The 26,722-nt window shown below is 46.4% G+C and overlaps 1 protein-coding gene across 18 annotated transcripts in view; it reads right to left on the bottom strand.

Moving 5' to 3' along the window:
• RIOX2 (ribosomal oxygenase 2) overlaps positions 1–24,894 on the bottom strand; it is a 31,144-nt gene extending 6,250 nt beyond the window's left edge. For 2 of the 18 annotated variants that reach the window (XM_082460463.1, XM_082460452.1), the window contains exons 1-7: positions 19,114–19,582; positions 14,158–14,331; positions 12,569–12,697; positions 6,717–6,820; positions 3,164–3,266; positions 2,237–2,408; positions 241–329 (exon numbers count right to left, since the gene is read on the bottom strand). In XM_082460463.1, the coding sequence (XP_082316589.1) occupies positions 241–329; positions 2,237–2,408; positions 3,164–3,266; positions 6,717–6,820; positions 12,569–12,697; positions 14,158–14,331; positions 19,114–19,545 (1,203 nt within the window). In that variant the 5' untranslated portion in view covers positions 19,546–19,582. Of the gene's footprint in view, positions 1–240; positions 330–2,236; positions 2,409–3,163; positions 3,267–6,716; positions 6,821–12,568; positions 12,698–14,157; positions 14,332–19,113; positions 19,583–23,388; positions 23,602–24,450; positions 24,666–24,694; positions 24,718–24,789 lie in introns of those variants that run through there. The other 16 variants (XM_082460466.1, XM_082460459.1, XM_082460469.1 and 13 more) reach the window with 16 other exon arrangements.
• Between the last annotated feature and the right edge of the window lie 1,828 nt (positions 24,895–26,722).

Genomic DNA, 26,722 nt, shown 5'->3' with positions numbered 1-26,722 from the left:
GGGGAAAGAAGGAGGGTTCTGTGGGGCCGAGGACAAGCCCTCAAATGCCCAACAGGCAGGAAACTTTGGAACCGTAACAGTGAGATCTGGGCATGATCTGATGTAAAGAGATGGCGTTCAGCTGTGCGGAGGTGGATGCCCGCAGGAGGAGGGCAGGGCCATTTGTCAGTCTGATAACCTGAGGCCTGCGATGGAAATGCCCTGAGAAGGGCGGAACCCTCTTCCCCTCTGGATACTCACGGATGGGTCCTGATCGGGTCCTACAGTGAGGACGACGTGGTCTCTAAACTGCAGCCTCACAGTGCTGTCCAACCCCGGTAACTGTCCACCTGGAAAACCCAGAGACAGGAAAAGCCAGCCTTCAGAGAGGAAAGCAGCAGGCTCAAACTTGCTTGCAGGGGCAACTCTTTAGGAAGTACACTTAGTAACAATTTGCAGGTGAATCCAAATGTGGGGGCGCCCTCTCCAACTCAAGTATTTGCTCTCCCCGACATTTACGGTGATCTGAAAAGTGTAGCTTACACCCTGATGGAGCTCATCCTTATACTGAAGACACACATACAGACTTCTGTTGTTATTTATCTAATTGTAAGTTCATTAAATAGTTGTCACCAGTACCCGGGGAGCACATACTATCACGGTACAGACAGGGCCACCGTGCCTTCTGCACAGGACGCTCTCACGTCTCCAGTTTCTATCCCCTGCTTGCTCCACGTGTGGACTCTGAAAGGACTTCCTGAGCTCAAAGTGCACCACCCCTCCAATTACTAGTTGCATGACCATGGCAAATTATTCAGCCTGTGTAGGTCAAGTGCAGTGTCATAAACAAGCCACCTAATAAAGTCCACAGAAAAAACTACTCTTTCCTAGATTGGATTTAACTTAGTGAAAAAGCAGCCACTACAATCAGACCAGCCTTACAGGGTCTTCTGGTTGGAGAAAGAGTTGAGGGATCATAACCTTATTGACCATAAGGACTAAGGCAAGGAAAACATTAGATAAAATATCCTGGGCCCTAAGCTGATACTCAGAACACTGTTCTGCTAACGATTAAAATATGTGCTGGGAAGACATGTGCTATTTTGAGTAGATGCTACCAAAAACAAATTTTAAACTCCCCCCACACCAAGACTATAATAAAAATGTACATAGAATCAATGTTAGGAGGGACCTTGTAGAGTGTGTATCTCGGTGGTTCTCCACTGGCAATAAGGCCTTTATGAAAATTAGTGAAAATGGAACTCTCCCTCTACCTGACTAAGAGAGAAGCAGCCTGCGAGCCAGCCCGGCACTCACAGCTGTGTCTCCGTGTCCTCCTGCTGAACACAGGCCATTACACAGAACCCCGATATTAAACAGGGCCCCGCTGTGACTGAGAGAGATCGAGACAAAACCAAGACCACTTCCTCATCAGGTCAGAACTCAGGCCAAAGCAAGGACCTTGTCCAAACCACAGAAGTGACCAAACGTGCCCTATGCTGGCTAATCTGAGTGACTACTGCTGCTGCTGCTTTACCAATTGTCACTTTGGCTTCATTTCACTCCTCCTGCTACTAGCTAAGATTTACAGGAGACCCAATCTGAGATCTCTCCTTCTTCCCGACAGCATTCAATCCCGAGCAAAGCCCTGCTTCCTTGAACCCTCCTGAAAATCACCTAACTCAAACCCAAATCCTATAAATCCTTTCCAACATCCTTTTACTGAGGTGCCTACAGCCCCCAATGGCGTGCTGTCTTCCCTGTTACAAGTCAATAAACCCAGCTCTGTCCGACTACAGGGGTGTGGTGTGGTCTCTGCTCCAGAACACCGATATCACCATCCACCCAGAAGTCTGTCAATGTCATCTGTACCTTAAACCTGTCACAAAATAGTCACCTGGGACTTAGGAGAAGGTCTGATAATCTTGGGCATTCCGGTAGTTCCCCTGCTGATGGCAACGTTTTACCCATCCCTGAGTTAATTCCAACAAGATTATTTCAATGTTCAAGTTCTTAAAACTTCCTGAAGCTGATGAGTTCCAGAGGGGCCGTAAACACACATACTCCTCACCCCAAATCACAGGGCTCTCCTTCCCCATCAGGCTGCATGTCCTGACCAACCTCACACTAAGGATGGGCCCACATTAATCCTCAAATGCTTCATACATTCCATCAGCTCAAAGAGGTGCCCACCCAGAAAAGCTCAAAATATCCCACGTCAGCCCCTGACCACCTAGAAGGAAAGAGCAAGCTCTACCTGGTGTTGAAAGCTCTACTCCATCCCCCAAATAGTAAGGTGGGAGCCTGTTCATAGCAAAGTCCTTCTTCATGTCTGCTGAAAGCAGTTCTTTGGTGCCCTCCAGCCGGTCTGCAAGCATCCTCAGAAAGCCACTTAATTTTCTTGTTGCAACGGCTGTGGTTTCCACCTGCTAGAAACACAGAAGTGAGTCCGGGCTCAGACTCCAGCGACCTTACTTACAGCACAGGTCGCAGTCTCTGGAGTAGCGCACTGAGCACCACTGCCCAGGGCAGACGCAGATCCACGTCACTCCCTTAAGAACCGTATCCCTTTATTTCCTCATAACCACCGTTCATCTTAAGCTGCCTACCGTTTGCAAAAAAAGATCAATTTTCAGGGTTTTGCCTGAAAAGAGGGATCCCTGGGGATATAGTACAGTCTCGGCTTTGCCTTTTGAAAAGCAAATCACTGTCTAAGGTGACTGCTTGAGACCGCGAAAGCACCCTTTGCTCAGCTCGGCACTAATGCACTCATCTTCTCCAAAATAGCCAACAGGGCCGCTGTTTCAAAGGTAAAATCAGGACGGACAGGAAAGCCAGGGAGCACACCAAGGCCGGGCTCTCTCCTAACTAGTGATCTCACGTGTGCCGAGGCTACAGTTCCCAAGCCAGGTTAGTTATTCATTCAACCACTGACTCAGCCAGCGTTCCCAGTGCCTGCCACTGCCGCCATGAAGTGCAGCAAGCAGGCCGCCTGCACAGCACTGTTGGTCCTTTGGGTGGCACGCAATGTGCAGCACTCCATTCGTTCTGCAAACCACCCCGCCCGGGAGAAGACAAGCTTGGCTCACACGGGGAGGATTCTGGGGTCCCGAGGAGGGAGCCGCAGCTTCAGCTGGCCTGGGCCGTGGTTACCCCTCCTTTCCCACCTGCCTTTACTCCTTACCAGGAGCAGCTGCCGGGGTATGCCGGCCCGTAGCTCTACGTCTGCCTTTGCGGTATCAAACACGAGCCCTGAAATGGTGTCCAAAAGGAAATCTCCCCATGAACTGGAACACGTACCAAGAAAAAAAAAAAAAGAGTGAACACATAAGAAATGTGCATAGAACACTGATTACTAAAAGCCTAAAGCTACAAACTGTCACACCAATTCCCCTGCCCTGACATCCTGAGTTCCACTATTTTCACATTACTCAGCATAAAGACTTAAGGCTTTCATCAATCATAGTCTTCCCTTCCTCCCCATCCCAGACACTCAGGTGCAAAATTAAAGGTGGGAAGCTAGGCTTCCTTCATGATTTGTCTTAAACGTAAAGATACCAAAGAATTAATTACAGACTGTCATAAAGTAGGAAGTTCAAGGGACCAATTTTTTTTTTTTTAATGTTTTCAACTATATAACACAGAGCCTTGAGGAGAGCTTTGCAGGAAACTTTAACCCTCAATCATTATAGGACCTAAAAAGATTTTTACGTGCAAAAAATCCAAAAGCAACACATTTAGGGTAAAAGCAAGATCCCCGGACTGTGTAATTATCTGAACAGTTAAACACTACATTTTCCTTTGTTCCTTATAAAAAAGACGGGTACTCTTCCTCAGCAAAATATCCAACATCAACAATTTCAAAACAATTGATTTTGCAACTTGTTAAACTCTGGCAGTGGTTTTACTGGGGTAGGAGATAGAAGCCAGAGGCCAAAAATACCATCTCGGGACGAGCATCAGTGTTCAGTTGCCTCTGCTTTCTCTGGGGCATTTAGAATCGCTCGCGCCTCAATGTGTGCCAGTGTGAGAAGCACACGCTGTGGGGCTGCTCTCTTTAAATACTTCTGAGTTGTTTAAAATTTTCCCCCGTGTCACCAGCAGATTTCAAATTGCTGGCTACATGCAAAATGGAAATTCACAGTATGACTTTTGCTTCTCACTCAGTAAGCAAAATTAACACTTTTATGCTTCCCTCCTGGGAAAGTGGCAAAAGAGGACAAAAGCCACATGAGAGACACTCCCCCCAAGACGTCCACTCCTCCGTGGTAGCCTGACCACCTTGTGACATAATGCTACACCCAACCTCACACCTTTGATTGAACTTCGACCTGGAGGACACATACAGGCCTTTCAGCAGCATGAAATAATACCGTCCTTTGAAGGGTCCCAGGTACAAGTCACGCAGCAGTAGCTCACGGAGGAGTTTAAGTGCAGTTAAATTGAGCTCCGTGTTCTCCTAGGAAAATGGATCTTGGGCCTTTCCAAAGTTTGGAAATAACACCTCTGGAGGGGTTCACTTTGGTAAAGCAGCCAGATCGACAGGCCACTGTCTCATACAGCTGGCCCTAAATGTTCCAACGGTGCTGCCCTTGAGAGGGGTTAGGAAAAGGCCCAAGCCCTCACTCTGCCACAGGCCTTCAGGAGCACCAGGACCAAAGCATAGGGACATCTCCGGGGAGCAATGGTCCTCAAGGTACATCTGTCCCGTCCCAGCACCAGCCCCGCGGACAAAGGCACAGGTCGGCATCCAGCTTAGACACACGGGTCAGGTGCCTACCCACAGCCCCCGGCAGGCGTCCTCTGTAACTCAGACTGCTCTTCCCCAGCCCTGCTGCCTGCAGAGGGGGTGGGTGGGACCAGGGAAAGCTACCAGTTCATCCTGGGGACTGGGAAACAGCGAGTCAGGCACTCAGCAGAAGCAAAAGCTAATAGGTTCAACGAGACAGAGGGAGGTCAGAGAGGTAACTGAGGATGCCTTGTCATGAGCCAATGACGTGAGTAAATAGAAACTGAGGAAGGAAAACAAGGGAGCGAAAACCGATTACTAGGAGACCAAGAGAAATGAAAAAGAGGGAGAATTAGAGAAAGAGGGAGCAGCTGAGTAACATCCACGGCGGGGCACCAGAAGATGGACATTCATGGGGCCAAACTATCAATATGTGGCTGCCAAGGCCCAGAGCTGCTTTGGTCCAGAACGAACTTCTGGTTCAGCCTCCCTGCAGCCTGCCCTTCCCCAGTTCCTACAACCCGCCCCCTCAGTCACCCCTGCTCTTCTTGAGCTGCGCTCAGAGACTGTTTCTCGCTATGCAAGGCACCTAACCAGCCATGGTGACAGGGCATTTTACATAAAGGAAACCCCAAACAAGCTTTAGCTTCTACTTGTGGGCAGAGAGCCTAACTTCAGGCCAGACTCCAGCTAGCTCCTCCTGTCTCTTAAACACAGGGGGTTCACTTCTCGCTGAAAAGCCAGATGAGGAGGCAGAAGAATGCTTACTCACTTGTTCTGCAAGATACAGCTTTGAAGTTAGGAGGCGACCAGCTGTCCCTCAGGCCGGGAATATCCTCTCCTACTCTGACCTCCTGACCCACCTCTACTTACTCATCCTGTAAATCTCCCTCAGCTTGGGAGTCAAGTCATTTCCGAAGCCTTCCCTGAGGCCCCGGCTTAGCTAAGTGCATTCCTCTGTGCTCCCAGAGTCTCCTCTGCAAACCTAGGATGGGATGTATCACACTGTTTGGTAACTACATGCCTATCTCCCCTCCTTCCACCACTTCCGGAGAGTAAGTTCTCTCAAAGCGCCTTCAGTCCCATGCCTACGATCCCAGCAACTAGCACAAGGTGTAGTGCTGCATGATGAATAAATTAATGACTGGCGTTTTTAATGGGACTTGGACTACTTAGGTCGCTGCTACCAGGAAATGACTCACTGGGCACTGCTGCCCAGGCCCTGTCATGTGACGAGGTACTTGCTGAACTGGAACATGGTTTTAATTGGAATTGTTCTCAGCACATGTGCTTTTAGGACTCACTGTTCCAGACTTCCTTTCTGACTTTAATTTCATGAACTGTAAAAAATGGAAGCCTTAAAATAGACCCAGAGGTTTCAATGGATAGAGTTTCTGTTTGGGGCGATGAAAATGTCTTGGAAACAGGTAGTGGTGATGGTTGCACAACAGTGTGAACATAATTAATGTTAGTGAATTGGACACTTAATGGTTAAAATGGCACATTTTATGTTATAAATATTTTACCACAATCAAAAAAAAATTTTGAAGGAGGCAGGGGGAGAGAGAGAGAGGGGAGAGAGAGAGAGAGAGAGAGGGGAGAGAGGGAGAGAGAGAGAGAGAGAGAGGAAGAGAGGAAGGGAGGGAGGGAGGGAGGGAGGGAGAGAGGCAGGGGATAGGGGTGGGGAGAAAGACTACAAGCCCAGCCTGGCAACACGAACACACTGCCACACCCACAGCTATGCTTCTATCTTCCCAAACCATGGGAGCCTTTATCTGGGCAACTCCCAGCGTTCTGTAGAGTCAGGGTCATGACAGGCCAGGAGGAAGCCCAGACGAGTGGGTCAATGGCACAGGTAGGACGCTGAAGGAACAGGAAGTCAGCCGCAAACCCCGGGGGGGCCGGATAAGTAGGAGAGAAGCAGCTAACTCCCTCACGTCCCCTGAACACGCCCCTGCGGCCACAGCTCGGAGCTGTCGGGGACGCGATGTTGCAGGTGAGCGCTCACCTGCTCTGGTAGGTGCTGATGGTCACGTGCGTGGAGTGGGCCAGCCCTGAGGGAGTGTCCGCCTGATGAATGGTCCCTCTGGGAAAGTACAGCAAGTCTCCCGGCTAAAGGAAAAAAAAGGGGGAAGGAGTTAGTAAGGAGGATATCTTCTCGTTCCGCTAGAAAGGCTGTGAGTTTCAGTTCTGCATTCTAGAAACCTCTGTGTGGTGATTCGAGCAGTGGTCTGCATGCTGGTCTCTGTGGTATCCACCAGTCTAGCTCTGCTGTGTCTGTGAACCTGTCACCATGAACCCCAATCCTGGAGAGGCTTCCAGAGCCTGAAGTCACTTTCTTTATTCATAAGCTGAGACCAGATACACCTGAAGCCACCCTGGGATCAAGGTGACAGCCCGTGCCTGGGAAGCCTGCTCCCTCCCTCCACACCCTTCCAAGGGGGCAGTGAGGAGTAGGAGCTTCAGAGCCATATAGAGGCTACACTCACTGGCTGGCGACCCCAGCGAATTACTTAACCTCCCGAGGCCTCAGTTCCTTTATGTGTAAAATGGAAGCAATCGCCCCAAATCTCACAAAATTATTTTGAGGATTAAAGGAAAAAAGTTCTTGGAGCTGCCTTCCCTGGCGGTCCAGTGGTTAAGACTCTGCACTTCCAATGCAGGGGCCATGGGTTTGATCCCTGGTCGGGGAATTAAGATCCCACATGACGCATGCGCGGCATGGCCAAAAACAAAAAGCTCTTGGAGCAATGCTGGGCAAGTGGCTGTGGCTGTATTATAATTCTTATTTTACCTGCCAGTCCCTGAGAGTCTGTGAGCTCTTCCAAGCAGGGTCCATATCCATCTTGTATCCCCAGGGCCTAAACCACCTAAGCATCCAGCACACACCAGAGGCTCAAAAGATGTTTGGAAGAATGGATGAAAAACCCTGTAACCCTTCATTGGAACCTAAACACTATATGTAACTGAAGATCAGTCACTTCTCGGGCAGTCACTTCTCCTCCACCCTGTTCTATTTCTTTCCCAAGCCACGGAACAGAAATATTTTCCCCAAATCACTACTTCCCTGGAGCTTCCTCCTCCCTAATCCCATCCAGAAAAAGAACATTCTGTATAGAGCAGTTGCCTGAGCAGAGAAGAGGGAATCTTGAGAGTCGCTTATCTGCTCTCTGCAACCCTGCGAAGCCTTCTGTCTCACTGGTTAAGAGCATGGGCCCTGGAGAAAGAGCTCAAGAAATATCAGATTTAAAAAAACTTCTTTTTTGGGGGCTTCCCTGGTGGCGCAGTGGTTAAGAATCTGCCTGCCAATGCAGCGCACACGGGTTTGAGCCCTGGTCTGAGAAGATCCCACATGCTGCGGAGCAACTGGGCCTGTGAGCCACAATTACTGAGCCTGCGCGTCTGGAGCCTGTGCCCCGCAACAAGAGAGGCCGCGACAGTGAGAGGCCCGTGCACCGCGATGAAGAGTGGCCCCCGCTTGCCGCAACTAGAGAAAGCCCTCGCACAGAAACGAAGACCCAACACAGCCATAAATAAATAAATAAATACTTAAAAAAAAAAAACACTTTCTTTTAATGTTAAGTACATACATAAGTAATTATATATGTACTCATAAGAGCTATCTTGCCCTGAATAACACCAATCTGACAGGGAAACTAGTACTTCAAGTGAACAAATGCATTACTCATAATTACAGCTATCATCTGTGAGAGTCTGTGTGCCAGCCCTGTGACTAAGGCCCTCACGTACATATTTCATCCATCCATTCATTTATTCATCCCACAAACACCTGATTAACCCTTCCCTGCCCACCACCCACGCCAGGCACCTGTGCTAGGCACCGGGGGAGAGAGCACTGAACAAAACAAAGACCTGCCCTGATGGAGCACATTCCAGAAGAGAAAAACATTTGAGAAGGGAGAAGTTACACTAGACAGTGAAGACAGTCTAGTGGGGCAAGAAGGATAAAATAAAGCAGCAAATAAATAAGGTCAAGTGATGGTGAATGCAAAGAAGACAAAGTAAGCAGAAGGAGGAGGGGAATGATGCTGATGGAAGTGGGGGGTGGCGGGGTGTGTCTGGGATTAGAGGTGCTATTTTACCCAGGATGGTCCATTAAACCTCACTCTGCTAAGGTGACATTTCAGTAGAGACTTTAGGAAATGAGCAAGCCAGCCATGCAACGACCTGGGGAGAAAGGATTCCAGGCGGAGGGAAGAGCAAGTGCAAAGGTCCTGAGGCTGGAACGTGCCTGGCAGGTTGAGGGGCATCGGTTAGGCCAGTGTGTCAGGAAGGTAGGTGAGTGAAGGTGGGAATGATGGGAGGTGAGGTGAGTAGGCAGCAGAGGGGCCAGATTACAGGGCCTTCTAGACCATTTTAAGGACTTCGGCTTTTTTATAATGATAAGACAATTAGCCATTTGACATACCATTGTCCTGTTTTGTTTATTCTGAAAGAACTAGAAAAGCTAATTTTTTTAACAAAGAAAAAAAATATTTCTGGCTTCAATCCAAAGGCTACACAAACTAGCGGCATAAAGCCTTGAGAAAAGGAGAACTGGGTATAAATGAGTTCCATTTTCATTGTCTTTAATTATTCCATTGATATTAATGCCTCTGAAAGTATACACAATGGTAATGAATATGGTGGTATACTAGGATGTTGAAAAAAATTTTTAAGAAATTTTATTACAATTTTCCATTAATTAGATCATTAAAACGTACTGTGCTATCAATTTTCCATTTAAGTAATAAAGCATTGCTTATTTTTTAAAAAAGGACTTTGGCTTTTATTCTGGGTTTAACAGAAAGACAGTAGAGGTCTGGGCAAAGGGTTCACGGGATCACAAAAGGATCATCATGGTTGTTATGTCAGAAAAGTCTGCAAAGGGGACACGAGATAGGAGGCTTTTGTATAAATCTATGTCCAAGGATTTTGCCCCGAACAAGTAGAAGAATGGTGACACATTTGCAGGGAGAAGGAGGTTGGGGACAGGGTAGGACATGGGATTTTGGTTTGGGGAATATTAAATTTGTGGTATCTTTTACATTTCCAGGGAAGACATTAAGTGGGCAGCTGGATTATGAGTCTAGAGTTTAGAGATGTGGGCTAGAGATCTAAAACAGCATTTAAAATACATCAGTGTAGAGGGTACTTGAAACCTTGGGAGGGGATGCTGATTGATCAAAGAAGTCCAGGAAATGAGCCCTGTACCCCAAATTAGAGAAGTAGGAAGACTAAGGACAAAACAGCGAAGGAGAATGAACAGGACAGTCAGGAAGGTGGAGAGAGAACCAAGAGAAGGTTGCATCCCGGAAGCCAGTGGAGAGGGTGGAAGTGACCCACTGTGTCAAATGCTGACGACAGGCAGACTAAGATGGGGACTAGGAGTTGACTGCTGTACCTGACGACGTGCAGGTACCCTTGAGAATACTTCTAGAGGAACAATGGGGAAGAAAGCCTGCTAGAAAGGGTGCCCAACAGTGGGAGAGTAGAGGAAATGAAGACAGGGCATTATGGCAGGGTCTCCAAAAATGTCTACATCCTAATACCTGGCATCTGTGAATACTTAGGTTACACGGACAAGGTGAATTAAGGTTGCTGACAGGGGGATTATTCTGGATTATCCAGGCAGGCCCAATGTAATCACAAGGATCCTTAAAAGTGGAAGAGGGTATTGGAAGAGAGAACCAGAGAGAGGGCAGCATGAGAAAGACCAAGCTCCATGTTGCTGGCTTTGATGTCGGAGGAAGGGGCCATGAGCCAAGGAATGTGAGCAGCCTCCAGAAGCTGGAAAAGGCGAGGACATAAATTTTCCCCTAGAGCCTCCGGAACGAACACAGTCCTGCTGACACCTTGATTTCAGCCAAGTGAAACCCCTTTTGGACCTCTGAACTGCAGAACTACAAGATAATAAATTTGTGTTGTTTCAAGCCACAGAGTTTGTGCTAATTTGATAGGCAGCAATACACTGATATATAGCCATCACTTCCATGGAATTTCACTGTAAAGGCAGCATCAAAGTAATATTTTTAAATCTTTACAACCTACAAGATAAACATTATGATCTCCATTTTAATATAGAAGAAACTGAGACAGAGATCAATAACTTGCCCAAGGACATGCAGCTCATAAGTGACAGCAGCTGAATTCAAACCCAGGTCTGTCAGATCCCCAAGCCACAGAGATGTGTTTCCATTATAGCGGTGGTCTTCACCCCAAGATCTCAGGTTTGGCAGACGTACCAGTCAGGCTGCCACCTGGGTAGGAAGGAAGAGGGGTGAGGAGGGCTCCAGACCGCTCATCGTAGCCCCCAAGCCCACCCCCACCCAGAGCGACTCAGATCTTCGATTTCATACGCGGGGCATTTATGCAAGATTTCATTTGAAGAATTCCACTGATTAAAAACTCAATAGACCTACAACTTGAATATCCCTGCAGGACACAACGCCGTCTTTCTCCTTCCAGGAGACTCAGGGCTCCTCGTAGTGAGCTGTGATCAGGATGGGTATGATTAGCGTGCAGTGCTCCATCTCCTCCAAGCCCCATGCCCTCTACGACCACCACGAAGCCCGACCTTCTCGGGCAGGGCAAGTAGCCAGATGTCAGTCTGAGTAACTCAGCCCTGGCCTCAGAGGCCATGGACAGCTTAGTCTTTGGCTTAAAATTAATCAGCCAAGAGCAGGGTTGGCAAACTCTCTCTGTAAAGGGCCAGACAGTAAATATCTGTGGTTCGTGAGCCACATGGTCCCTGGGGCAACTCGCTGACTCTGCCCTAGACAGTACATAAGGAATGAGTGCGGCTGTGTTCCCATAAACTTTATATACAAAAACGGGCAGCAGGCCCGATTTTTGGCCTATGGGCCATAGTTTGCTGATTGCTGACCAAGAGCATTAAAAAAATGAAGAAAGGTATCTTTACTGTTGTAGTTATTCAAGTCCCCTATAACACAGGCACCCATCCTAAAAAGGGAGATTGTTTCTCCCAGTTATGGCAGGCAGGCAAAGACCTTAAAATCAAGAAAGATTTACGAGGCCCTGAGTAGGAATTAGATACTAAGTATAACTTCAAGACACAAGAAATACAAAAACAATAACCATATGCAAGTCTATCAGTTTGGTTAGAATCTTCGGTATGGTTTAAATTACCTATTTTCTTATTACCACTGAAGGAAATTAAATTTTAAGTTCTGTAGGAAAAGGTATAAAATTGAATTATGCAGCTATTCTTATCCAAGATTTTTTCCTCAACAACCCCAGCTGCTGGGGATTGGCTATGATCCCATCCAGCTAACTGCTCAAAGACACACTTTCTCAGCAGCAGGATGCCAGCGAACCAGCACATGCTCGAGCCACCTGGCTTCCTGAGGAAGGCCTCCTCGAGGGCTTTCGTGATGACTGTTCTTCCGGGGACTATGTGCAGGGGGAAGGGAGAGCAGAGAGTCCACCGCACAATCAGGAGGAAAAGGGGTCAGACTGGAATTTTACCAACAAAAAAAACTAAGGGGTCCCTGGCCGTGCTCTGCTCAAGCAGCCTACGACCTAGCGGTGACCACTGGCCATGCCTTCCACTTTTGCTCTAGAGAAGTCAGTGGTTACCGAATTCATAATTCATTCCTGTTGCACTTGGATTATATTTGGAGACAGGTGATTTGGAAAATGAACTTAACATTTCCTCAGCTCACTTCCGCAGCTACAAACTACCAAGTGTCCTTTAAGAAGCGCCCCACCCTCCCATGCTGGCTAGCTGGAATGAGAGCCACTTGCCCCCAGCCTCTTGGGTACATTTGCCGGGGACCATTACACAAACCTCAAACCAAACCTGTCTCAGGAGAGGCCCCCACAAAAGCAGGCCCGTACCTTCAATGTGAACTCGTGTGCTGGCCTCCCGATCCTGTCCTCAGCCTCCAAGCTGTACTCCCGCGCCAGGGGCACCGTCGGGTGGTACAGGCGCCAGTGTTTCTCTCCCTCCAGCTGCAGGATGAAAACCTACAGAAAGCACAGGACCCCGGAGTGTCAGAGAGCCTCCAGACAACTCATGAGGCAAAGTGCTTCTACAGTGTCAGCCCTCTCAGGGCTTAGCTGAATCACAAATTTCAGATAAAAAATAAAAATAAAAGATCACAGATACTTTTCACTATACACTTAAAGTTGCCACTACTGGTATTCACTTTTAAAAACAGGTAATCGTGAAGTCTGACACTGGAGGGCTAGTCATTCTTTTCACTTTCACGAAAGCCTCGCTGAGTTCTTTATATCCCAATATCTATCCCGCTATCTCATTCTTTTAAATCTTCCATCAGACAGCTGAAAGCCCATAATCTCTGATGGAAAAGCCAAGCTTCAGATATTACTGAGTGTCTAAAATCCTGAATACAATCCTTGGCACATAGGAAAATGTCAGGTTTTTTTATTCTTCATTCAACCAAAGATATTTTAAAGTTCTGTTAGAAATATATATTTTTTAATTTATTTATTTTATTTATTTATTTTTGGCTGCGTTGGGTCTTCACTGCTGCGCACGAGCTTTCTCTAGTTGCAGCGAGCTGGGGCCACTCTTTGTTGTGGTGCGTGGGCTTCTCATTGCGGTGGCTTCTCTTGTTGCGGAGCACAGGCTCTAGGTGCGTGGGGTTCAGTAGTTGCGGCACGTGGGCTCAGTAGTTGCGGCACGTGGGCTCAGTAGTTGTGGCTCACAGGTTCTAGAGCACAGGCTCAGTAGTTGTGGCGCACGGGCTTAGTTGCTCCGCGGCATGTGGGATCTTCCCAGACCAGGGCTCAAACCCTTGTCCCCTACATTGGCAGGTGGATTCTTAACCACCGTGCCACCAGGGAAGCCCTATTAGAAATATTTTTAAAAAAATTTTTTTGGAAACTGTATTGATATCAAATTGCTCTCAAAGGAGGGGGAAAAAAAGAGGTTTTTTACTAATAACTCTGTGTTCACACATTGTCTTGGTACAAAAATAAAACTATGAAATACCTAAGCCAAAGAGTTAACTCTTTTTGGCAGCCACATGAGAATGAAATCAACACCTGTCAAGGCGCCAAGTGCTTAAGTGAAACCATGACCTTCATTCAAGCTGCCCCAAGATCTTCACAAATGGAAAAAATATATACTTTTGGTAGCTACAGAAAAAGGACAAAAGAAAGCAGATGTGAGAATTACTTAAGACCTCACCTTATTAAAGACCATACATTATGAAATTAAAGAAAAAGCCAATCACACTTTTCTGTAGAAAATTCAAAAAAACCTATTTCGGAGGAATGTGTGGCTCTTTGTATTAGTAAATAAACAATCTCCCCTTTCTGAAGGAGCAGGAAACCAGTTTGATGGGATTAATTTTGGCCCAACATCCCGGTGAGGGAGGTCAAGCTCTGCAGAGCCCGCACAGGAAGAGTGGGCAGAGACCCGGCCCGAGAGCTGAACTGAACCCTGACAACCCACTAACCCGGGCTGGCAGCAACTCGTCCTCCCGGAGCCGAGCAGTTTCCTCCCCCCTCACCTCTACGTCATCATAATGGGGCGGCAGGCCCTGAGAACCCGCAGGGGTTATGTACACATTCGAGCCAACCAACGAGCCAAAGTAGCACTCCAGCTTCTCCTGGATCCTCCAAAGCTCATCCTTTAAAAAAAAAAAAAAAAAAAGATGGAGGGGAAAGAGGTGAAAAATACATTAGAAACAAGGAATATGTTCTTATGCGCTCAGCAAGTCTTTATCGCACAGCTATTATGTTCCAGACACCTGGAATTCAAAGGTGCCCAAGCCAGCACCTCTGTCCTCAGGACCCTTGCGTCCTCGTGCAGAACAGCGCAGAGAAGAGGCAGCGGCAGACGAGACTGGAGAGGCAGGCAACAGGGAGTCACAGGATCTTAAGCAGGACAAGGACAGGATCCAATGCACACTTACAAAAGCTCACTCAGGCTGCGGTGTGGGGAACTGATCGTAGAAAAGCAAGAGAGAGCCGTGGGGAAGCTACGAAGGCAGCAGCGTGGGCTGGGAGTGACCAGGGTGGTGGGCGAGGGAGAGAGAAGTAGAAAAGTCGAGATGCGCTCAGGAAGCAGCACTGACAGGACGTGCTGATGGCAGGGGTATGGGAGTGGGGAGAATAAATCAGAGAAACATTCTTGGGTTTTTGACTGAAGCAGTTAGTCAGCTCCCAGTTCCACTGGAATGGGAAAGACTTGCTAAAGAACAAGCTTTCAGGGGGGAGAAAAGAAAAGCCATACATTAGAAGTGTTAAGTGTGAGCTGCTAAGACCCCCGTGTGCTGGCTGGCTAAGTCTGAAGTTCTGGCGAGACGAAGAGCTATAGGGGTTACATCTGGGAACTGCCTGCACAAAAGGGTACTTAGAGCAATGGGAGCAGAAATGACAACCTAGGAAGGGGGTACAGACAGCGAAGGGGTAAACAGGGTCGAGGAATGCTCCCTCTCTCCAGTCCCTAATCAGCTCTTCAGGGCCTAAGTCGGACTGAGGGGCCTAGAGAGGAGCCACACATCCCTGCACGGAAGAAACCTGACTGTCCCAAGGCAGGTGAGAGAGGAGAGGCAGCGGTTAGGCCACGTAGGTATCGGCACTTCCTACGTGCCAGGCACTGTTTCCAAGTGCTTTACCTACTTCAGTTGTACAACCCTCCCAGCCACCCTGTCTCATAGGGTGGGTCCTATCAATATCTTCAGTTTGCCAATGAGGAAACGGGCACGAGAACACACAGCCAATGAATGATGGAGCCAGGATTCAAATCCATGCAGCCTGGCTCCGGAGCCCACACCTTTAACCATGACTCTATATTGCCCCTCTAAGGAACTACCTTAAAGAAGTCACCTACAAAGAACACTGCAGAGCCCCTTCAAGCACATGAATGTACAGTGCCTGCCACACACAAGACACTGAAACATTTAAAGTATTTGCTGAGTAGACCAGTGACCACAGCCTGGGAGTCAATCCTACCACTGGACTGAAAAAAACAAAAAAAACTACAGTATTAAAACTGCCAAGTGGGAAAGAATTGGGTCAGCATGAAAAAAGCTTTGGGAGACATCTTCAGTATAGACCGCTGAGCTTCTCTACTTACACATCTCAGGCAACACAGGAAGAATGATTTTATGGCATTTGAATAGCTCCAGAGAGTTAACAGATCTCCCAAGCTGCCTAATTTATACCTGGGAGGAGCCAGCAGGACCTGGCCCTGTAATTACATTTATACAGTAACTGGAACCAGTTTCTCTCTCGCTCTTTCTGTCTCTGATGGCCTGAGAGGTGTCTCAGGACCATATGGGTGACTTTATGGCCCCCAACTCAAGCTTCTGGGTCTGTAATTAAGGAGTACATGTCTCTTTTCTTCTTAAAAGTCCCTCGTGGCGCAGTGGTTAAGAATCCGCCTGCCAATGCAGGGGACACGGGTTCAAGCCCTGGTCCGGGAAGATCCCACATGCCGCAGAGCAACTAAGCCCATGTGCCACAACTACTGAGCCTGCGCTCTAGAGCCCGCAAGCCACAACTACTGAGCCCGTGTGCCACAACTACTGAGCCTGCACTCTAGAGCCCGCGAGCCACAACTACTGAAGCCCGTGCACCTAGAGCCCGTGCTCCACAATAAGAGAAGCCACCGCGATGAGAAGCCTGCGCACCACAACGAAGAGTAGCCCCTGCTCGCCTCAACTAGAGAAAGTCCGCGTGGAGCAACAAAGACCCAACGCAGCCAAAAATAAAATAAAATAAATTTAAAAAAAAGAAGTTACTGAAAACCCCATCATTTGTACAATTTTTCTATCTCTCCTGGAAATAGAACCTTTAGCTTCTCAGTCTGCCCAGTGTGGCCCAGTAGAAAGGGATCTGGAGACAAATCACCACAGTCCAAGTTGTAGGTACAAGTCAGCTTCTTTATTTGCAAAGGAAGACTGCCACCCTAAGACTGTGGGAAACAACATATTTATCTCAAAGCCTATTTACATTGCAAAGCAGCGTACAACTGTTATGGCTTCACCAGCGCTGACTTTGGCACAAACAAGGCTCCTGAAATCTGTCTCCTTTGACTCATGACTCCCAACTATGTGTGGAGATGCCAAGGAGGACCCCAGAACAATGGGAAAGGGAAAGGGGAGCCTCCTCCTTCTCCACTGACCTACCTGCAGACTCAGCTGAACACAACAGCTAAGACCAGAAGCCCACACTCACACCTAAAGGTGAAAGCAAACATGCCAAAAGCCCTACTACATTTCAATTAATTTCTTTAGATATATGGTTAGGAAAATGCTTTAATTTTGGAATCAGAAGTCCTTACTTAGTAGCTATGGAAAAGTCACATCTGTGAACTCGTTTTTTCCACGTAAAATGGAGACCACAGTGATTGCCCCGATTATTTCAAATGTCTGTTGGAGGGTTCAAAAGTGAACACATGTAAATATCTGGTAAACTCATCTGGACTCTTGATACACGGATTACCCAAAGCAGATGGGGAACAACCCACCACTCTCTGGTTACCTCCTTACTCATTTCCAGACAAACTAGAATAATAAACTGTGCACACTGTGTGACCTGATAAAGAAAGGGCTGACTGTTCACTCTGATAGTCTCTCAATCTGGCCAATGAGGAACTGCCTCTACACTTTCTCTGTCCTGATATCGACATATCCATTAGTAAACACACACACACACACAACACTAAATCTGGTCATAATACTTGGAACCCAGCTTCTAGTGTAAGAGGGTGAGCTCCTGAGGCTTAGAGACTTCTCAAGTCCTGGTGGTGGAAAAAACAAAGCAAAACAGGATGCATCCTAGTCTAGCCTGGGGGCTGAGTTGAGATGGGAAAGCTCATCCTTCCTGCTTTAATAAACATGGCTAGAGAGCTGAGTCAACAGGGCAAAGGAAACGCAGTCGTGGCCACTTGAAATTGGGGAAGAGGAACATGCAGCACTTAAGCAGACGAGCAGAGAAGAGCCCAAGATGATACTAAAGCACAGAAATGACAGCCACAGAGGACACCACACATATGCCAAACAGTAACTTTCTGCTGGTCTGTGAACAGATTACATGCAATCAACATCAGTGATCTTTTCTATTCATAGTTCTTAGGTGTCTAAAAACCACTCTTTTAAAAAAAAGTGCTACTTCTAGCTAAGTAAAGAGTCAAGGACAAGCTCAGAGGGAAGTACCTCGGTGTCCATATTTTCTGAATACACGTCATGACTTGGTCTGCAAGTGATTTATAAATTCCTTTTGGGTGCTAGGGACAAAAGGATGGCATTCCAAGGACATTTCAACTGCTCGTGATTGCCTCACTCCTTTGGAATGAGTACTTGTACCGAAAAGTCTAAGAGTACTTGTACTTTATCCAGAGTACAAATAGGTTCAGGATCCTGTAGACAAGAAAGGGAAAGGCATTCAACAGATGAGGGAGGCCTAATGGATCTAACAGGGCACCTCGAGTTCAGTCATGAGAAGCATTACTGGTAATTGATGACAAAGTCCTAGGAGCCATCACACAGCCAGAAGCCACGCCCTCAGTGTGGAACTGCACGCGCTGCTCTTCTCCTCCTCCTCCTCCCAAGCTGACATTTTGATTCAGCCATGGGTCACAGAAGGGCATTTCTGAATGGGGATAAACTTTTATCTAAAACTCGGAATGGGCCCTCAATTGTTCTGGGCCACCTGTCACGTAAAGATCTCGTGCCTCTAAGAGCAGATTAGCTCATCCTAAGTCTACATTTTATAAACACAGAAACTGAGCACAGAGGAGGCAAATTATTTCTCAAATGTCAACCACTGATGCAGAATAAATAAAAGGTTAGCCAGTCTTCCCGACTTGCAAATCCAACCTACCCTCTACCTGCGAATGCCCCCCAGCAGCAGTTCCAGGACCCTGCCCCTCAGTGCCAGACGGGCTGCTGTTAATAAGGGTGAAGTCTCCTTCTTAAACGTGCATCTGGTATGTGGTCTGGTCACTGCTCAGAAGCCTCTGCTTAGGTAGATGTAGGCAGTAGAGGAAACTTCAAGAAAAAAATGATCACCTTGACACTATCGTGCCTTAAGTTACAGTGAAGGGACAAGCCAAACAGAAATGTCTACCATGTGTCAAAACATAAACCAGCCCACGGAAACGCTCCTGGAGGTGTAACGTCACTTTAACAAACTTTATAAACCTGAAGCATAATTTAGTTTTTGCAGCTCAATGACACCTCACCATGTCCAGCCTGAGTTGTTGCAGATTCTAACAGCTTAGCCAAAAGGGAACATAAAGTCACTGAAGTTGTAATGCATTTGAAGACCAAACAGGTGCTACCTCTTCTCAAACTGGCAGCAGCCTAATGATCATCAAAACAGATTTACCCCTGAGCTGATCTGTGGCCAAATGTTAGCACTTTAATACACACCAGGATTCTGCACTGGGGAGAACCTGTTACCTTAAATCTCTGAGGTTGGTGAAACTGAATTGTTGCCCTTTTCTGATCAAAATCTTTTCTCAGCTGAAGAAAGTGCACTTTGCCATCTTTATTTAAAACCTTCTTCTTCCCATTGACACAACGGCAGACATTTACGTCTCTTCCATAGTACATACCCCGGCTGCACAGACTCTTCAGATCTGAGAGCCTGAACAGGGACCGGTAGTATGTGGCCAGCACAGGGTCGTCTCTCTGGATAAGAAGGGGCTTCTGCTCCCAGAATTCCTTGAAAAAAGTCTCTGTCTTGATGGGCGAGATTAAACTTTCAAAGAGGCCACTGGGACTGTCAAGGTTCAAAGGGGAAGGCCCACCAGCTGCCTCCACCTTCACCTGCTTACAGGGCACAGGCCCCTCTTCCTTCCCATCCCCTGCAGGCTTCACTTTCTTTGGCATCGTTGTGTTCAAGGCAAGGCAGTGAGGAAACACAAACCTGCCAAAAAGAAGAAAACACTCGTGTTTAGGCGTCCCCAGTGCCAGTGTCAGAGGATCTCATACACACAACTTGCATGACGATTAGGCCTTTGTGTGAACTCTTCCTAAGCCAAGGCCATTTCTACCAGAATAAGATACAGCCTGAAGCCAACACCATTTCTTCCAAGATATGATTCAGCCTCAAACACTATGCAGATCACATATTCACAGAAAGGAAGGCATGTTTTTCTTGTACACAAGCACTAAGTCATGGAATTCATTACTTATTGGAAGGTATAATTATCCCAAATTAAATGATTCAACTATCTCAGCAGTTCCTAGTCACAGTTTTAGCCTGTGGCCATTGACACAGCAAAGTGGAAATCTTAAAGTTGGCTTTACTCAGCACCAGATCCCAAATCGAATTAGAAGCACTCTGAGTTATAAATACTTGACTCAAGAACCACCAAGAGCTGCCCACGGCCAGGTGTTCCCCACCAAAGCACTACCCCCAGCTGCTGTCCTGGAGGCCACCTGGGCCAGAGGTGCCACCTGATGGCTGGGGCAAGAAGCTGCCTGCTCCCAGGTCCTTAAGCACCTGAATTGCCTCACTTCCAAACCTCAGCTTATTCCTAAAAATTGCCACTTTATCAGAAAAATAAAATAAAGCAGAAAACTAATTGGGGGCTGAAAGTGAAGGGTAAAGATAGTTATATCTCAAGGCTTTTAAAAGCTCTACCTTTTTAACTAAAATAAGACATAATAAAATGGCAACGTCATTAACTTCTAACAAAGCTCTCCTCCCTCCAGCCTTCACGTGCACACACATCCCCTGGGCGCCTAGGGCTCAGGTGGGACTTGAGATTCTGCATGTCTAACAAGCCCACAGGTAGTGACGCTACTGCTGGGCCACAGACCACACTCCAGTAGCAAGAGAATCGACTCCCCTGAGTACTGCCAAAGGTCTCTCAGAACTGCCTCAAACCACAACTGTCTTCACGTTTACAATGCAGGTGTCCTCCTGCATCTGCAGTTCAAGAATGTATGAACTTAAATTATATGAATTTCCTGAAACTGCAAAATGCTATTTTAAAGTAAATTTTTTTTCTGGGAAAGGGGGTAGGTCCATTGCTTTTACCAGATTTTTAAAAGAGTCCCCATCCCCAAAAAAGGTTAAGAACCACTGTGCTTATAAAAACCAATTTTTCCCAGAGACCAATAACTTATTTACAAATGTTATGCTTTTCTATTTTGTTGGGCTATCAGAATTGCAAGCACACAGTTTTCTGCTCTTTTGTCATTATAACTAAGCTGTATTTCAGCTACACTATGGACTGAGTAGAATTAATGGTCTGGCCTGGGAAGTAGGCACCTGAACAATGTGTTACACATTGCAACAACTAACTTACAAATTTATAATTGATAAATTCAGAATAAACCTAGAAAATAAATTTAGAATTAATCCCTCTGTCTAGTGTACCCAGCCCATTAGTCACTTAGTGGCCGTCTTGGTGATCAGATTGACTGTCCTAGTATCACAAAGCTTGTGTTCCAGTGACCCTTATTTTACTTGATAATGATGGCCCCAAAGTGCAAGAGTAATGATGCTGGCAATTCGGATATTCTCTTACTGTGCCTAATTTATAAATTAAACTTTGTTATAGCTATTTGTGAATAGGGAAAAAGCACCGTGTATACAGACTTCAGTACCATCCACGGTTTCAGGCATCCACTGGGTGTCTTGGGACGTTGTCAGCCGTGGATAAGGGGGCGTTATTTAAAACTCTCTAGTGGCTTCACTTTAGCTTCTAAATATTGTACCCACAAATAGCTCAGTTTCTTCAAAAGGTCCAGTGCTTTTGGCAGGAAACACAGGACCATGGTAGGAAACTAACACAAATTGATACTAAAAGCTTGCGTTGAAGGGGTAAGGGCTTAAGCTTTTTTCTTAAACTTTGGAAAAAAAAAACTTTAATGTCTTAGGATATATTATCAATGAGACACATTCTCTGAAAATGTTTCTTATTCCTTTTAAGTTAAACAGACCAGCATGCTTTCTCAACTGAAGAATCAAAGCTTCAGTGAGACAAAGTACTGCTAGTACTTGGAGCCCAGAAGTGATGTAGAAATACAAGAGATACGAAAAGATTCAGTAGACAGCATTGCTTGTGCAGAAAAGAGCTACCTGCTATCCTTTGAAAGGTCAGCATGTGGTGGATGTCAGGTCTGGGAACTAAGATTTCAGATGTGTTCCCACCACCATTAACTGAAAAGAGGGACTCACTGTGTCTAAGCGGTTTGGACAAACAATGCAGGTTATCCTGAACACCTGCATTCCTTCTGGGTGTCTGGAATTTTCATACATGCCAGCCAGAAGGTCCTACATGATGAGCCCCCAATAAAAACCCTGGGCATTGAGTGTCTAATGAGCTTCCCTGGTTGGCAGCATTTCACACATGTTGTCACAACTAGCTGCTGCAGCAATGAAGCACTTGGTCTCCATCTGCTGTAATAAATCAGCTGTGAGTCCTAGCAAATCACTAACCCTGGGGATGGTGTTGGGGACCCGGGATACACTGCTCACATTTAATTGTTAAAAACTGTTAGGTTGCCTCAGAAGGTTTGTATCATTAAAGGTGTTCATCAATGAAAAAGTAATTTCATATTCAGCTACACATTTCTTATCCCTCACAATTGGTCAGTTTAAAATTTATTAAGGGACGTGAGCAGCAGGAAGATGCAAACAAAAGGCTTGTTTTCCTTAAGCACAGTATATGAATACAGTATAAGCATATTCACCAGGAAGTGTGGTGAAACAAAGTGTGCAAAATACTTAAGCCAAAAATAAAATCACTTGAAGCATATTTCCCATCTACAATCAGTAACAAAACAAATAACAGTGCATAACAAATGCTTTTGTTAGACTATGAATTTCACGACTTTTACTGCCAAAAGTTACATCATTTATTGTTTCTATGTGTTCGTTTTGAAATGACTTGAGGCTCAGTTCATTGGAACCCAGCTTAGAGGTTATTAGGCAAACATACTATTTCTCTGATTCTCACACTACCCATACTGTAAGACAACCATTCTTATTAACAGCTTTTGGGAGGTTGAGAGGAGAACAGATGACATACTACACCACATTAAACTTACAAAATAGTAAGCTGCATCACAATTTCAGAAACATAAAAAACTTAAAAAAAAAAAAAAAGTGTGTTTTGTAATGTAAGAAATATAGGAACTAAACAAGAGAATGCTTTATCTGGAAAAGTACAGCCTGATTTTTATAGGAACTAAACAAGAGAATGCTTTATCTGGAAAAAAACACAAGCCTGCCTCTGAATCTCACAGACCACCCAAACAGAAGTTAGAGTAAGTATTTTTATAAGCTACAGGGGGGAAAAAAAGCAAGCCTTTAAAAAGCAATTGTTTCCAACTTAAGTTGACCATAGCGTTAAAAGGTAAAAAGATTAAGTTAAAAGATTCAAGGTTCATATTTTACTAACTGCCCACAGATGAAAACCAGCAACTAACCTAAACAACTTTGAAGGATTAAACTCCACAAGAAAATCAACAGTGATACCCATTCTACAGGCAACAAATACAAACAAAGCCTTTATATTTTTAAGCGTCCTAACTTTCTTTTCTATGGTAATATTCACTGACCAGAAGTCTTAACACAGGACAACTATCTGCACATTTTCAGAGCCTAGCACAGAGCAGGGCACATAGGTGGTCCTCAATAAACATTTGCTGAATTTTTTTTCCCTTTTTCATCTTTTGTATACAATTTTAGAGAAAAAAAAATCTCAAAAGCCTTACACAAAACAGAGTTAGGGGAAAACAGATGGTTTGTTCAGTGGGGATTATTCTTCTGATGGCAGCTGTAGCTTGAGTATTCAACAGTACGGTCAGAGCTGAAAGGCACCTTAGCCATCAGAGGTCATTACCAACCAGGAGAGGGAGGTGTGTCTTTATAATCTCCAGAGCTGTGTTTTACAAAGTGTAGTCAAATCACCAGGAAAGCTTGTTAGTATGCAAATTTCTGGGCCCCATATCAAACCTACTGGACTAGCACTTCTGGTAGCTGAGCCCAGAAATCTGCAGTAACAGAGTTTTAAAAAAGTTAAAAAAGAAAAGTAACAGTTCTCCGCAGGAGAATTGTAGATCCACTAACATAGAGGAGGATCATAGGCAAACTCAGCTCAGCTGAACACACACAAACTGACAGAAACGATATATTGCCTGTAACAAGGTTGCCTAGGCTGACTTAGAACATTTCCTTTGGGCCTGCATTGATGTTTATCAGTTCAGAGAGGGAAAAGTGGTTCTCCTGTTGACCTAAAGCTGTGATTGGCACTTATCTTTTTAATTCTATTTTAGAAATAATGGATTGAACCTCATTAATGTATTTTAGTAACCCTGAGGTTACAAAGGATGAGGGCAGAGAGGCAAAACTATCCAAGCGATGGTGTTAGAAGCTGGATAAATCAGGCTTTTCCACTTAAAGATGAGCCCAGTGAAATCAAAGGCCCGGCGCCGAATTTACAGCTGATTATTGGAGTAATCAGAGCCTGCGATTCCCAGGCCAATACTTCCTGAAAACACAGTGAACAACCTGGTCTTATTAACCTGATGGACGACCCAACAGTCGAGCAGCCGTTCTAGAAATATTCGGTGACAAATGAAAGAAAGGGAGGGTAGGCTGTCATTTTAAAGTTACAGTGGGGCGAGAAAGACGCAGCTCTCCCGCCCGCACTTCAGGTTTCCCTGCTGTAAAGCCGGTCTCCTAGGCCCGCCCGGCCGCCCGGGAGGACAGCCCACGTGGCGCTCCCAGACAGCCCGCCGCGCGGGGCCAAGGCCTGCATCACCCTCCCTGCAAACCTCCAAACTTTACGTGTGCTCGTCCCGTCTCAAGACCACCGGCCGAGCACGTGGTTACTCTTGGTGCCCTGGCCATCCGCGACCCTGGGCGGCACCAGACCCAGCGTGCCCACTATTCCCGTGCCCGGGATCGTCGAGCGCGTCGGCGCGCGTCCCCCGTCCCGAAACCAACAGCGCCCGCCGGCCGGGTCCCGGCCGCACCGAAGCTCCCGCCCCGAGCCCTGCGGTCCCCCGCAACCCCGACCTTGCTCCACCCACACTCGCGCCTGGACGCCCGGAAGTTGAGCACCACCCCACATAGCAGTGGCGGGGACGGAGGGCCTGGACCGCTCCACTCACCGGGCTCTGCCTGTTGCGCGCGGCCGCGAGCCAAGCGGGCGGCGGCGTGGGTTCGGGGTGGGGCGGCGCAGCGCTGCGCGACGTGCGCACGCTCCGGCGGCCCCGCCTGCTGGGCGCCCTTCTCCACGCCCGCCGGCCGGTCCGCAGCGGGTGGGAGGCGGGTTGCTTCTAGCTCCCGGATGCAGGGTTATGTTGGGAGTTAAAGCCCGCACATTTTTTTCTCTGGTGCTAAAGGAAATAAAATGAGGGTTTTTCTTGAATTGGGGCGGGATGAGGCTCAGGATTTGGGTACTTACTCTAGTACCACCCTGTTCCTTTAATGAATGGAGAAACTGAGGCCCGGAGGGGGTAAGTGAGCTGCCCAGGTTTAGGGAGCTAGCGGTCCAGGTTCTCCATCGCTGCCCTTTGGGGCTCTCTGCTACACTGTGCTGCTTTGTACTAAGTCAACTATAATTAATATCGTGTTGCTCCCGGAGAGAGAATTAATCCTGATTTAAAAGGATGCTGGAAATTCTTGCGAGTGTGGCTGTAGAAGAAAAGAACAAAAGTAATTATTTGAGTAATTTCGGCCTAACACTCTCTCCTTTTGACTCATTATCAGGACTTTTGGGTGGGGAGGCTACAAGGAGTTGTCAGGGGATCAATTGCTCACCTCTGCTCTGGCCTGTGCGTTTCATAGCTCTGTAGACAGGCAAAGGGGTCACAAAGAAAGTCCTTATTTCATTCTATTAAGATGATTGAAACCAGAAGCTCTTTCTGATGATCAAGGGGCACATGAACAAATGGGAACAAAGTTTACCCTTACCCAACACTTGTCCAAACTAACAATAATCGCAGCCAGTAACGAATATTTCTAAAAATGAATGCATAAACTGTGATGAAATAATTTGTATAGGAGTATACCTAATGGGATTTTCACTTGAAATTTCAGTTAATGCCCAAAAACAAGAGACAATCATAATACTTTTGTTGAGCACCTACCGTTTTCCAGGCAGTTTTTAAAATTTGTACTCAAACTTACTAATACATACAAAAATCTATGAGAAGGATGCTACAGTTATCCTCATTTTGCATGTGAGGAAAATGAGGCACCAAGAGACTAAGTTATTAGTCAAAGGTCACAGAGTACACCGGTCAGAATGGCCATCATCAAAAAATCTACAAACAATAAATGCTCGAGAGGGTGTGGAGAAAAGGGAACCCTCTTGCACTGTTGGTGGGAATGTAAATTGATACAGCCACTATGGAGAACAGTATGGAGGTTCCTTAAAAAACTAAAAATAGAACTACCGTATGACCCAGCAATCCCACTACTGGACATATACCCTGAGAAAACCATAATTCAAAAAGAGTCATGTACCACAATGTTCATTGCAGCTCTATTTACAATAGCCAGGACATGGAAGCAACCTAAGTGTCCATCGACAGGTGAATGGATAAAGAAGATGTGGCACATATATACAGTGGAATATTACTCAGCCATAAAAAAGAAACGAAATTGAGTTATTTGTAGTGAGGTTGATGGACCTAGAGTCTGTCAGAGTGAAGTAAGTCAGAAAGAGAAAAACAAATACTGTACGCTAACACATATATATGGAATCTAAAAAAAAAAAAAAAAGGTTCTGATGAACCTAGGGACAAGACAGGAATAAAGACACAGACATAGAGAATGGACTTGAGGACACGGGGAGGGGGAAGGGTAAGCTGGGACGAAGTGAGAGAGTAGCATTGACTTATATACACTACCAAATGTAAAATAGATAGCTAGTGGGAAGCAGCCGCATAGCACAGGGAGATCAGCTGGGTGCTTTGCAACCACCTAGAGGGGTGGGATAGGGAGGGTGGGAGGGATATGCAAGAGGCAGGGGATATGGGGATATGTGTATGCATATAGCTGATTCACTTTGTTATACAGCAGAAACTGACAACACTG

Source organism: Balaenoptera physalus (assembly GCF_965194825.1).
Source record: "Balaenoptera physalus genome assembly, chromosome: 4".
Lineage (NCBI taxonomy): Eukaryota > Metazoa > Chordata > Mammalia > Artiodactyla > Balaenopteridae > Balaenoptera > Balaenoptera physalus.
The sequence above is the reverse complement of the archived record's forward strand: the minus strand, read 5'-3'. Positions and strand labels throughout refer to the sequence as shown.